This window comes from Mesocricetus auratus, unplaced genomic scaffold, assembly GCF_017639785.1.
Source record: "Mesocricetus auratus isolate SY011 unplaced genomic scaffold, BCM_Maur_2.0 Super-Scaffold_100676, whole genome shotgun sequence".
Classification (NCBI taxonomy): domain Eukaryota; kingdom Metazoa; phylum Chordata; class Mammalia; order Rodentia; family Cricetidae; genus Mesocricetus; species Mesocricetus auratus.
This window is the reverse complement of record NW_024429266.1, coordinates 22,354,704-22,368,374: the sequence shown is the minus strand read 5'-3', so window position 1 is coordinate 22,368,374 and position 13,671 is coordinate 22,354,704. Positions and strand designations below refer to the sequence as shown.

At 45.0% G+C, this 13,671-nt stretch overlaps 1 protein-coding gene across 7 annotated transcripts in view; it reads right to left on the bottom strand.

Annotated features, from left to right (window-relative positions):
* Positions 1-13,671, bottom strand: part of Ddr2 (discoidin domain receptor tyrosine kinase 2) — a 122,931-nt gene that overhangs the window by 57,500 nt on the left and 51,760 nt on the right. For 5 of the 7 annotated variants that reach the window (XM_040738796.1, XM_040738800.1, XM_040738795.1 and 2 more), the window contains exon 3: positions 1,909-2,110. The exons of 1 other annotated variant lie outside the window; for it this stretch is intronic. In XM_040738796.1, the coding sequence (XP_040594730.1) occupies positions 1,909-1,962 (54 nt within the window). In that variant the 5' untranslated portion in view covers positions 1,963-2,110. Of the gene's footprint in view, positions 1-114; positions 260-1,908; positions 2,111-13,671 lie in introns of all 7 variants that reach the window. One more of the 7 variants, XM_040738799.1, reaches the window with a different exon arrangement.

Here is a 13,671-nt window from a genome sequence, read left to right as displayed (position 1 = left end):
TCATAACCAACTGTTCAGGTGTGTAGCTTATGTTCCAAACAGAGCATCCCAGTTTAGCAGGTGGTACTTCTTCTCAAACTGTCCATTGTCCCAGACCCAATAGCTAGGGACTACCTGGGATGGTGCTGGCTTTGGTGAAGAATCAATGTCTATAGGTTTTCCTCAAGGCTCTTGATGAAGCCTGTGTCAGGGACTACAGAGGAAGTGCTGCCCTCCGAGAAAATCAGCTCTGCCCACACATCCCTGGAAAGTCCAAGGTCTAGATGGAAATGAGATCAAAGGACTTCAGTCAATCTGGAGTGAGCACGTATGCACAGATATAATTGTATGACACCTACATGTACACATGTAGAAGATTAGGTTTTGGTGAGGAGAAATTTCACACTCACGTGTTTAACTCAGAGGACATTGGAGGGCATTCAAGACTTGTTTTTCCTCTCTGCTGAGTAACTTCCATTTCAAATTTTACAAATATGAAGAGTCATCTTTGGAGTATTTCATATTCAGCAGACAAATATGCAGAAATGACTTTGGTTTGGGTAAGAGGTCCCCAGACACATATACACACAAACAACAAAATCTGCCAAACATCTTCATGTTTATCTTGACTCCTGAGGAGTCAAAGTCTCCCTCACTCCCAACTTCCTCCTGGGCCTTTTTCTTCCCCATATGATGCCCACAATCCTGAGCCAAAATCCCAGAACGGCCCAACACATGCCTAAGGACTGGAGATGTGACTCTGGTGACCTGGGGTGACCCGCACTGCTTCATGGAACAGTAAGTGCTACTCCTGCCTTTGTCAGAGCAGTTTGTTTCCCTTTACCTCTTTGTTTTCATCTGTAAAACGGAGGCGACTAGAATTTGTAAAGTTTTTGAAGGAAACAGTGATCCAGACAGCTCTCATTGCCTCATGCCCCATTTAGGAACAGGAGGGGGTAAAGGACAAATTCACTGTTGCGGAAGATGCCCTCTTCCTGGACAGAGAATGGTCACCAATCATAGACCCTATGTAACATCATCCACCTGTTTTCATTTTTGTATTACACTCCATTGGGATGTTAAAGCTATATGTTGTCACAAGATTTCCAGGAGGAAGAGGTAGATAGCATAAAAAAATAAAATAAAGGATCTAGAGATCTCTCCAAACACAAAACATGCAATGCAATATTCTTTGGTTTGTCAAGACCTTAGACATGACCTTGTTATGCTCCAGCAGACCCTGGATCTTCACACACACACACACACACACACACACACACACACACATCTCACTTCCAAATATGATTTAACATATGAATCTCCTTCCTACCCAGTCTCTCGTTTTCTTTCCCCCATCCCACTCCTGTCCCAGCTCCTCCTTAGCCCTCCAAAACACGAGTTCATGAGCAGAAGCTATCTCTCTAAAGCTCGGGGCACAGGAGTATCACCATGAAGAATGGTGCCGTGAGGGTTTGGAAGGTGCCAGAGGAACTTGCTCGTCCCCAAAACAGCAGAACCACAGTGGTGAAAACTTTAAGAGATTGTCTTTCTCAATGCTCTCCAGATGCATGACCTTTCTCCAGGGTACCAGAGGCTGGGTCAAACATCTAATCATCAAGTCCAGTAGTCATTCTCTATTACTCTGCACCTCCTGTCCCAGATACTTGGTCTTCCTTCCTAAAACTCAGAGCCACACACAACTTCTTTAGGTTCTGTTTGCTTGTTTTAAAACCAGAATAGTTACTAGGGAAATCTCTGTGGTTGTTTTAAAGCACCTCCATTGGCTGTTTTTACATTTTCATTGAGTGTTCATGTCTAATTGTCCTCCCTTGAACATAAGTTTAACTCAGTCACATCTAGCAAAATGAAGGGGTAGAAAATGACACTTGTGAAACTACATACTAAAGACCATCTGTTTTGACTGCTAACCTGGAAGCCCAGCCACCATGCTGTGAGAAAGCTGGAACCACATGAAGAAGTCATATGAAGGTGTTCTCACCAAGGTCGCAGGGGATAACAGTATCCAACTCACAACTGGGAAAGATGAGTCCCCTAGGCAAGCTCCATCACAGCAACTTACTGCAACTTGAAGGTAGGCCCTGAGCAAGAACGCTTAGCTGAGCCCAGTCACCTAAGCAGAGGCATGTGAGAAGTGATTAGTGTTGCTTTGGTTCATAAGTTTTGAGGTGGCATGGTGTCAAGCAAAGAATAACTATAACAAGTTGCTCCAATAAAGCTCGCCTGCCATAAAACGAAGTGTCCATTTCTTAATATTGCTTAGATTTTAATTTATCACCAATTTGTTCATGGTCTTGAAACTCAGAATAAGGATTTAGGTCATGGGATAAAGGAGTCAAGTGGGAAAGAGTGACAAGCAAGGACTTGAGTGTGGTGACAAATTGCCTTTCTCTTGAGGTCTCAGTGGTGAGTCCTCAAGCAGCATCTCATCCAGTTTTCATTACTTTATTTGAACTCTGGTGGCAGACTCAATGCTTCCTTCCCTCTCCAGGATGCTCCAATTTCCATCACTTTGTCTGAAGTCAAACTCTCCAGGCTTCTGTAGAATGTTACCTCTACTTCTCACCACCTAGAGAAGCCTAGGCTTACCTTGACTTTGGTACCTTTGTCCTCACCTGTGAAAAAGAGGGTAATAGTGGCACTTATCCCTCAGGAATGCCGTAAGGACAACACATAAGAAGGGCTTTAGAGCTGGGCGGTGGTGGCGCACGCCTTTAATCCCAGCACTTGGGAGGCAGAGGCAGGCAGATTTCTGTGAGTTTGAGACCAGCCTGGTCCATCAAGCAAGTTCCAAGATAGTCTCCAAAACAATACAGAGAAACCCTGTCTCGAAAAAAAAAAAAAAAAAAAAAAAAAAGAATGAGGGGATTCTAAGCTGTCTCTCAGCCCCAGTGCTCTAAATTTTTAAGTCAAATTTTAACTTATTTTCAACATTTTATGCATGTATGCAATATATCTTTATTATATCCACCCCAACTCCACACTCCTATTCCTCCTGTCCTCACATGTCCCCCTCCTACCTTAATGCCCTCTTCTTTTTTTTATAGACATTGATTCAAATTAGTGCTGCCTGAATGCATGTGGTTGTGTGGTCATCCATTGAAGTATGTGCAACCTAGCAGTGTTTATGCCCCCCAAAAAAGACACCCCCTCTCCAGCTATCAGCTGTATCCTAGTAGAGATGGAACTCCAGGCATCCTTTCTCCATCCATCCTGGAATGCTGACTAGCTTGACCTAGTACAAGTTTTGTGCGGGGGGGGGGGCACAGCTGCCGTGAGTCCCTGAATGTAGTAGCCATGTCATATCTAGACGATAGTATTTCACAGCACTCCCTCCATCCCCTAGCTTACATTCTCTCTGCCCCTTCCATGATGTTCCCTGAGTCTGGGACAAGGAGGGTCTAGTTATATCTGTCCCACTCAGGGATGGACACTCTACAGTTACTTGTTCTCATCTCTTGGACTAGTTATGAGTATCTGCATTACCTACTGTTCATTGCAAAAACACAACTTCTAACACTGTATCTGGCCCACCGTAGTTTAGCAGAGCAGACCCCAGCTCAGGAGGGATGTGACCAGCCCAGGTGCAGGCCATCTACCAATAATAAGAGCTTTAGTTGTTCTACACACCCCAAAGCACCAGGACAGCCTGGTTTCATCAGAACTCCTTACCCAGTCCACAGAGGAAATCTCTGCCAGACCCAGGCCAGAGTGGAGACGGTAAGAGACACCCACACAGTCCCTTTCAGAAACCCATCGGCTCCTGTCTGGAATGAAAATCACCAATGGTAAAGGCTGCTAAGAATCAGTCTGCTAGGCCGCCTACAAGGTCACTCTGGGACAGAGAGGAAACCCTGGCTGGAGTCAGATTTGAGATCTGAACTCACCAGGGAGGAGTTGGTGCCAAGCCTGAGGCTGCGGGAACCACAGCCTCTCACCTCTGGGAGATACAGCAAAAGTGCAGCTGAAAATCTTCACGGAAACAAGGCTAACTAATGTCTCCCTCTGGGTCCTGGGGGCATCTTCAAAGTAGAGGAGGCAAGCCTGCAGAAAGCATTGGAATTTGAGACTTGCTCTCTCCGAGCTGTGCCTCAGGCAAGCCTTCAGGGGGCACAGACCTAGAAGCAGAAGCTAAAGCTATGCCATTTGGTTCACCATTGAGATCATCTAGTAAACTCATCCTGTTAACTGGTCCACAATGGTTCAGAGGTCTCATTGACAGTGCTGGATGCTGGGGTGACCCGGAAATTCCCGGTGAAATCCTAGCTGCCAATGGTATTGGCACTTGTGATAAGTTACTCCATCATGACAGAGATCTTTTGGTACCTTCATAAAAGTACTCTTTTTGTTCCTCTTTCAGAAGACTCCAAAGCTGGAGACTCATACCCATAAGCCCAGCATTTGGGAGGCTAAGACAGCATGGCTGCTGTGAGATGGAAGCCAACCTGGACTATATTGTGAGACCTCATCCGAGAAACTTAAAGAAGATAAAAACAAGACCCTATAGAGCTCCCCTCACCTGCTCAATCATGTTAGCACAGTGAAAAGGAACCACCTGTAATGATGCCATTTGACAGTCCTAAAATAATGAGACCTTCTCTGCCCTATGACTCTTGGTTCCTCCCGTGTTGTTCATCTGCAAACACATGGGTAAATTGCCTCTGTCTTTCAGGTCGTTTTCCCTGTGCCTCAATGATTCATCAGGGTGCAGAAAGCTATTGGAACACAAGTCCACACTGCTCGGTGTTTCTCTGGTTTCTTTTCACTGCCCCACACTCGGTGATCAACTACAGAAGAGAACACATTAATTTAATTGCACAACACAGAGTTTCCTTCTCTGTCCTTAACACTAGCCGTGGGCCATCTGGCAGCATGAGCTGTGTGCCCTCTTCTCCCCAGTGTCCTAGAAGTGCTTCATAACCTCAGATAACACGCCACAGTTTCTCCTCGATACAATCCCTTCTTATGCCTTGCCATGGCCCCAAATTCCAACAGTACAGTCTCAAGTTCCATTTCTTCTAGAATTTTGATTAGAATGTGCATTTTAACATGTTTGATAAAAGAATTATCCCACGTTTATGCTTCTGGGCAAATACTCCTTGTGTAGAAGTTCACCTATATACTATGGATGCTTAGCTGAATCTCATGATTACAACTCTGAAAGTTCAACATTATAGTCCCATCCTCGGACTCCATGAGAACTCCTCCAGGTACGGATCTTCAGATAAACTTCACGATGTTCCTGACTGGAATCCCTGTCAGGGGATGTGGTGTGTGGAAGGGGGCTAGATCAGAGTCCTAGAGTTCAGAGGCCTGGTGCTCACAAGACCTGAGTCAGGGTAGAAGACACGGGCAGGAGAAGAATAGCAAAACACTGTGTTACATGTAAAATACCAGGAGATCATGAAAAATGTCAAGAGAGAGGTGGGCTGAGACTCAAAAGAAGGACTGAAGATCACATGGTTCTAAACTTACAAGACTGGAAAATTGGTAACGAATGGGCAAAGTCATGGTCACAGCAACTGTGATGGCAGCCACCTCTGTATGGCCCATTGCAGTGGTGGAGAGCTCTCTCCTGAGGAGCAATGTTTGCTTGCAAATGGCAGCACACAAGCTTTGGATAAAAGTAGGGCTCCTGCGGGATGCCCACCTCCTAATGGCTTCACATCAGCTGGAGTGATAAACTGATTCCACACAGTGAGGTGAGAACAGGAGCTAATGGAGATTAGTGGGGATCCACAGCTCTTTCTGAGGCTCATCTCAACCAGAATTTTAGAAAGACATTTGACTCTCGTTTTTTATGTGTGGGTTACAAAACTAAGCCTAAATTCCTCTTCCTCCTCCCCCTCCTCCCTCCCCCTCCTCCCTCCCCCTCTTCCTTCTCCCCCTCTTCCTACTTCTCCCCTCCCTCTCCCTCTCCTCACTCACTCCCTCTCTCCCCCTCTTCTTCTCCCCCTCTCTCTAGTACTGGTGGTTGAGCTGGGGGCTTCGTTTAGGGTAGACAAGCTTACCACCCTTGAACACCCACATCAGTTTTTCATTATGCTTCAGATTTTTAGACGGTATCTCATTAAGTGACCCAGGCTGACCTTGAACTCACCCTTTTGCTCAGGCAGCCTTCAAATTGTTTGATCCTCTTGTCTCTGCCTCTTAGATAGGAAAACAGGCCCATGTCACCTGGCCTGGCCTAAAGATGGGTTTTTGCCTTCATGAAACTGATGGCATATGTAGGAATAATTAGTGATTTTTACAGAAAAGAAGTTGAAACAGAGTTAAGAGAAATTGAAAATACATTTTAACAAAGTACAGAGAACAGCACGATGGTATATGACAGCCAGATGGACAGTTTGCAGAAACCAGATCCCAGAAGCACAGTCATCCTCACACAATTCTCCAACAACAAGAACTTTGTAGTCTTCAAACCCATCAATTAGGGCTACAACTGCAGTCAGGTCTTCAGGACAGAGTAAACCTGTTTCATTTCTGAGTGATACTGGGAAGTAGGAGCAATATCCAGGAATAAAGCAGAATTTAGCGCATCTCAGCAACTCGATCTGTGATGCCTGGCCGGCCACAAGTGTGCACACAATGGCAGCAGAGGGCCACCCACTCAGGACCTGGCAGCTTCTGAGACTCCAACACTGTGGCTCTTCTTGAACACCTTACCCATCCCACCAACCTCTGCCACTCGATCCTTCTGCCTTCTGACTACCCTCCCTTCTCAGTTTTCTCCTTAGGTGACACCCGCATTCTGTTTTGGAGGCAGTGTCCTAAGCAGGACAAGTCTCAGGCAGATAAACAAATGGACAAATTACAAACATCAGTGACTAACAAACCAGCAGGTTCTCTTTTCAGTCTCAAAGAGGATGTCTTCAACATTGGTAGCTGTTGTCACTATTATCAATGAGGACAGGCTCTTGGGGTTAGAATGTATAAGCCCAGCCCAGCCCAGCCCATCCGATCCTACAAACTTATCGCCTATCTTAGCTTTAGAACAAGCTGCATTGTCTTCAGTTTCAGCTCTGGTCTTGCTGCCTGTGTGATTGCAAGCAAGCTGGTGAAGGCTCATGACCAAGTTTTCTCATCCAGAAGAGTGGTAGGACCTGCCTCTGGACTAAACGAGTTAACCCTGAAAACAGTGCCTGGCATCAACTCTTGCCCACTATTATTACAAGTGGAGTTGTTTAAATGACTGGAACCAATCTCATTTCACAGCAAATGCATTCTGATTCTCCCTCATACACGGCAGAGGCTCATGCATATTAAACAATCCTGACATTACAACACACCTTGGCAGCAGAAACAAACACACCAAAAGCAAACAAAAAGCCTGTCCTCGTCTGCTTTAATGAGAAGCAGCCCATGTTCGCTCGCATTCAGGGCTGTGAGATCAACTCTCTTACCCGGTCTTATTTTCCCAAGTGGATCTAGTCTCACATTCATGAGAAACATGGGATTCTTCAGTTGTTAGCAGATGGCCTTGGGAGACTCTAGAGTTTCAGTTTTGCCTGTTGAGGGGTTCTTGGGACCTGGATTTTATGACTTCTCTGGGAGATGGGTTTAGCCCAACATTTGGGCTGTTCTCTAAACTGCTGGGGGCAGGCCTTGGCTCTTTTTCAAATGGTTTGGAATTCCATCCCTTCTAGCTGGTAATTCTTATCCATGAAATCTATGAACTCCAACAAATGAATGGAGAAAGAGTTGTCCCAAATGTGTTCTTTCTTCTTTGTTGAGCTCCCTTGTAAGCTCTTGATAAGGTTATGAATGGGAATGGAAAACCTGCAGAGAAGATGGGGAGGCCCAAGGAGAGGGATCTGGCATAGCAAGATGGAGGTACTGGGCTACAGCATAGCCGAGCAGTAATTGGGAAGCAAATCTGCAGTCCCAAACAGAAGACTAGCATAGCCCACCTAGGCGCAGGGTGAGGAGAGGGCCTTTTCATCAGAGAGGAGACAGAGGTGGCTGAGGAGAGAGCTAGTGGGAAGGACCTTGGAGGTCCATAGCTCCCTTGGGTTTCCACAGAAAGAGTTGGCAACAGCAGAGGTGTGGGTGGAGAGGAATGGGCGGAGCCTCCCTTAAGAAGGTTACATCCTGCCACCACCCTCCACCCCCCACCCCTGCCTCCCCGACCGAAACAGTGTATCTTTCTATTTCATTTGGGTCTGGAGATTGGTAAGTTGCATGTCCAGACATCACCTCCACCAAATATGCATCCAATCAGTGTCATTTTGCAAACCCTCGCCCAGATCTGGCTAGGCAGGCAGCAAATGAAAGCCAGAGGCTCAGCCTAAAGCAGGCCGGATCCCAGAGCTCTGTGGCAGGCTCAGCTCATGAAATGAGACACCCAGAAAGAAAAGCTGAAGGGAAAGTCACAGCCAAGCAAACACACCCTCAGCCTTGAGCTCTAAGCCCGGAGGCCTGAGCGGGTGGAGAGACTGCAGCAGAGGGCGGCCAGATGTTTCCGATCTGTTCCTATACAGCATCGTCGTTCCCCCAGAGAGTAATACTGCCCCCACCCACATTTCCAAACACTTCAGTGGCGACCTTCTGCTAAATGAAGCCTATGTTAGTGTTGTCTGCTGTGAAAGATGCTGTTTCTGTGTCCCCTGTGGGTCACTTGCGTTATTGGACCCATGGAATTCACCTTGTCCTCCCCTGCCCTTTAAACAGCACTGGAGGGCAATGAATGCATGACGTAATAGTAACCTACAGCAGTAACCGGAAGGAAGCTGTTCACAGTTCCAGAATCAGTTATCTCAGATGTTTCCAATATGAGAGATGTAGAACCTAATGACAAGGACCCTGGTACATTTCAAGCCAGAAACACTGGGTTCTTCAGTTTAGTGCTACCACTGGCCTGCTGCATGACCCAGGACAAATCACAGCCTCTCTTGGCCTTAATTTTGATCAGTAAAATGGGATAATGACATGGATCCCAAATGACAATTGTTAGAATTAAAATAATACAATCTACTTCAAGCATTTGATATCTGGAGTATAGCAGTTGCTCAATAAACAGTGGCTATAAGTACCTGATGTGTCACCGTTCATCTTTACAATTCTGCAATTAAACCTGTTGACACGAACTTCCAAAGACTTTGTCACAGGTTCCACAGCACCATGATTAAGTCCCTGGTACTCAACTCTCTCCCATTGTCCTACTTTATGGTGACTGACAGCTTCATTTATCACTCAATACAAAGACCTTCTTTCTCCTGCTATCTTGCCTCTGCCATTTCTTGAATGTGAAAAGCATCCATTTCTATATAGAGGGACAGTGACAAATTGAAAGGAATATCCACTTTGTTTGCTAAAAAATTGACAAAACTAATAAACTTTCAGAATATTTTTCTAGAAATTAAGTTTCAGTTCTAGAAACCAGTCACAGAACAATATTATACTGGAGGCAGTGAGCAAGACACCTGATATCCAGGTCTGAATTTTTTTTTCACAGATACTACATTCCATAAACTGAAAGCTTACATGTGACTCAGTGAGGGGAGTCGTGATGTATGTACTTGAAATTTTAGGGAGCACACAACTACCAGGGGTAAAAGAAAACCATAAAAATGGTCTGGTTTTTGTGAATTAATAAATCCTGTTTGGACTGTAAAATATTCCCATCTGCTATTAATGAAGAGATTTTCAGGCTCTTACAAATCATAAAGATCCAGGCCAATATGCATTCACTTAATAGTTAGTGAGCAATTTCTCAGGGCCAGTAACTATGCTAAGTACCCAGGATGCAAACTAACACAGTTAGTGCCTGTCCAGCCCATTAGAGTACAGTGGGAGACTCAGAAAAATTCCAGAATGATATAAGGAGGTGAAGACAGGGAAACGCTGCCAGCCCACTGAACATCTGACCAAGTTCAGAAGGGTGAGATGACTTCCCAAATGAAAACGGCTCCCAAGGCAAGCCCACAATCACCCCCCCCCCTTTGCTCTATCCAGAAGAAGAAGCCAGCAAACTCACTTCTGGCCCCCTGTGGGTTTTTTTTTAAGTTTTCATACAGGAATTTTTACTTGTATTAATTGGAGTCTGACCCCTCTGACTCCCAACTATATCTACGCGATATATTCATACCATTATACCCAGAATGACACTCTGTGCTTCTTCATAGCCGTATGGCATTCCTCCTTGTGAATAGTCCATAACTTATTCTCAACTACAGATCGACAAATGGCTGTTTCCAATTCGGAGTCATTATTAATGGTGTTGTATGAATGAACATTCTAGTATAAACCTTTAGGTAACTCACGTATGATGTTTTAGCTATATTTCTAAGGAAGCAATTAGTATGCTGTTTTAACAAATACTACCGAAAGGTTTGTGGAAGGCTGTACCAGTGTCCACTCTTACTGACAGTGACTGCTACTTTTCTGCCATTCCACAGCCTCCCTCAATTTTCCTACTGGGTTGGGAGAGTTCCCTGTGTGTTCTCAACTCCAGGCCTTATTGCACAGAAGTACATCAGTAAGTCCCCTGATTATGCTGTTTGCCTTTCCCATTTTAAGAGGAACTTGACAAATCTAAATTCCAGGCTTTTATGCAGACACATGTCACTCTTTCATGTCACTGTCTATGATTCATGGCAGTGTTGTCTGTGGGTTGCAATTGTGTTCATAAGAAGATTGAATGAGGCTGGGACATAGAGAGGGAGGGAAAGCACCTTCTGAATGAGGAACCTCCAGGAACAAGGGAAGGATGTGTCCTCAGGACCAGAAACAACATGCTGTGTTGGCTAGAGTAGAAGAGTTGTATCAGCAAGTGTGGGAACAAACCTAGGTGGGTGGCGTGCAGCTCATCTGCCGGGAAACTTAAAGGTAGTCCAAGGCCTTTCCTCCTGGCTTGAAGGCAGAGAGGCTGTTGAAGGGTCACTGTCTCCAACTCCCTAGAAGCCTTCCTTACCATCCCAGCTGCCTTTGTCTGAGCCACCTGAAAGTGCTCACCACATAGCTGAGTCACTGTCCCTGGGAGAAGCTATGGGCTCACCTGTCTCTGAAAGCAGACATTAACAGAAGGTTCAGGACCAGCTTTTACAGGCCTAAGAGATGGTTCTCACATACTCAAAAATTCTGGCAGCCAGCTGACATCACCACCATAGTCCAAACTAAGCAATTACACAGCAAATTTGTCGAAAGCTACACATCTGTGCTGACTAGCTGTTCCATAGTGCTTATTCTTGAACATTTACCAGCACTTCCCCAGATATTGATCCTACCCATCTCTCGATGCCTATCACAGAACATAGTGCCTGTGAAAGTATTTGTTGAGAAAATTGTGTTTTTCACAACTCATAACACTGTTTTTTAAAGTCCATGTAGGGGCTAGAGAGAGCTTGCTCAACAGTTAAGAGCATGGGCTGCTTTTCCAGATGACCCAAGTCTAGTTCCTAAAATCTGTCTGGGGTACTCACAAACAACCCACCTATAACTTCAGCTCCAGGGGATTCAATGCCTTCTCTAAATTCCACAAGCACCTTCCCTCATGTGCACACATGCACACACACACACACACACACACACACACATACACACACACACACAATTAAAGACAATAAAAACAAATCTTAAAGAAAGCTAAAAGCCCAAGTAAATAAATTCTCCTAATCAGGGAGCCCCTGTTCCCTCCTGCAGCATTATCAACATGTCCTGCTCATTTATTATACACAGTGATTGCTCCCTGAGCCTTTACAGGTGAAGCCTGAAGACTTTCAAGACTATCACAGAGTTATGCACAACTAAGTACAAAATAGTGTGTGACAGAAGCCAGTCCTTCCAGTGCCCAGACCTCCAGAGATATTTACAAGCCATCTGCTGTCCCTAAGAGGTCTATGAAGCTGCCTTTCCCATGAAAACCTAGAGTAAAAACAGCCAAGCATTTCCTAAAGCCAAAGGCGCATCTAACTCACCAGGCCCTGAACAAGGAGCCTATGAGCTGCTGTGTCAGATTCCTGGGCATGGCCCTTGCTGCTCCCTCCCCAGACAGGATGGGGAAATGTCAGATGGCTCCAAAGCACATGATTCATATCACCAATGTCCCGGGGGGGGGGCGGGGGGATGAGGTTTTCAGAAAAAGAAATGAGCAAAGCTTTATTTGCCGCACAATTTCCAAAGCTAGAACTGGGTGAGAGAATGAACATAAATTAAAAAGACACAACCCCAGCATGTCAAAGTAGTTAATGCTGTAACTGTAGATCTCTTTGTTTTAGAGAGAGAATACCCAATACTTCTTAACCAAAAAGAATGCAGGCTGTGACAGGGAGCAGAGGAGGAAAATCTTCTAAGGGAAGAGAAATGAGGGCCTGTGTGATTCAAAGATTACTCAACATTATAATTGTTTTCACTTATTTTTAGGCATCATAAGTCACTTACTTGGAAATTACAAAAATTAAGGAAGGCATAAACTATGTTTATAAGTACGTTTATAAACAAGACAGGCACGGGGTTCTGAAAGGATGCGAACTACTCATCTGTTCTAATGCTCATCTGTTACAGAGAACGAAACTAAAAAGCCATCTGTGAGTTCTGGAAGAACACATACTGTTTGTGAGCCAGTAGCATATAGCCTTCCCTAACAAGCTCCAGCACACAGTAGATCTGCTAGAAGGAGCTGTTGAATAAATGAATGAAGAGACATGGGTCAGCCTCAGGAAGAGTTGGCCTGCTTGTCCTAACTCAAGCACGAGGATCCTCCTACTGGAAAGAAGAATGGATAATTAGGAAGATGGGGTCTGGAGCCAGGCTGCCTGGGCTCCACAGAAACAGCTCTCTGCTTGCCAGCTGTGTGGCTGTAAGTGGCTTTCATAACATCCTTGAACTTTGGTTACTTTTTCCATATGATGGGAACCATGATAGTCTGGCTCCTAGGCAGCAGTCACAACATATGACAAGATGGGACCTATTTCCTGTGTTCTTGTAAATCCTTTGAGAAACTAACCTGAGGACAAACCTTGGAGTACTATTTATGGACAATACTGTATTTTTTTCTAGTAGCGTATCAACTTTGGATAAAACCAAAGTCTACCAAAAACTTAAATAACCAAAAAAAAATAGCAAGACACTATAGAAAAGGGTATTGTCTGCACCATAAAGCCTCTACTGCTTGCCAAGGACCAGGTAAGCCAGCTTGGCAGTCAAGAGCATGGACTCTAAGCCTTCACTCCCTCTGCTTAAAGCCCTAACTCTTCTCTGTGATTCCTATATGACCCAATGTAAGTGACTTCCCCTCTATACTTGTGTTGTTTTAGTTGTAAATGAGACTTGTGATTTGCAGCTTACCCCATAGGATCATGACAAGGACTAAAAACCGGCAATTTGCTAGAAGGACAAGCATTAACCATTGCCAGGCATGATAGACAGCCACACAAGGTCACATGAGTCTCCATAAATCCAGCCCCATGATGGAGAGTGATGTTGTATTGGGATTGGTCATCCTCCTGAACCGTATCACAACTGGAGCCAGAGCCACGGTCCCAATCCACATGCAGCCCTGACCCAGAGCTGAAGACAAGCACAAATAACCAACAAAGCCAACACTGGTTACTGGAATAAAGTCCTGTGACAATTGGCTTGAATTATGGAAGTTGGGCCACACATCAAAAGTGGAGGCTATTATCTGGAGAACACTTGAGGGAATCTAGGGACCTGGGTCTTTGAAATCAGTAGAAA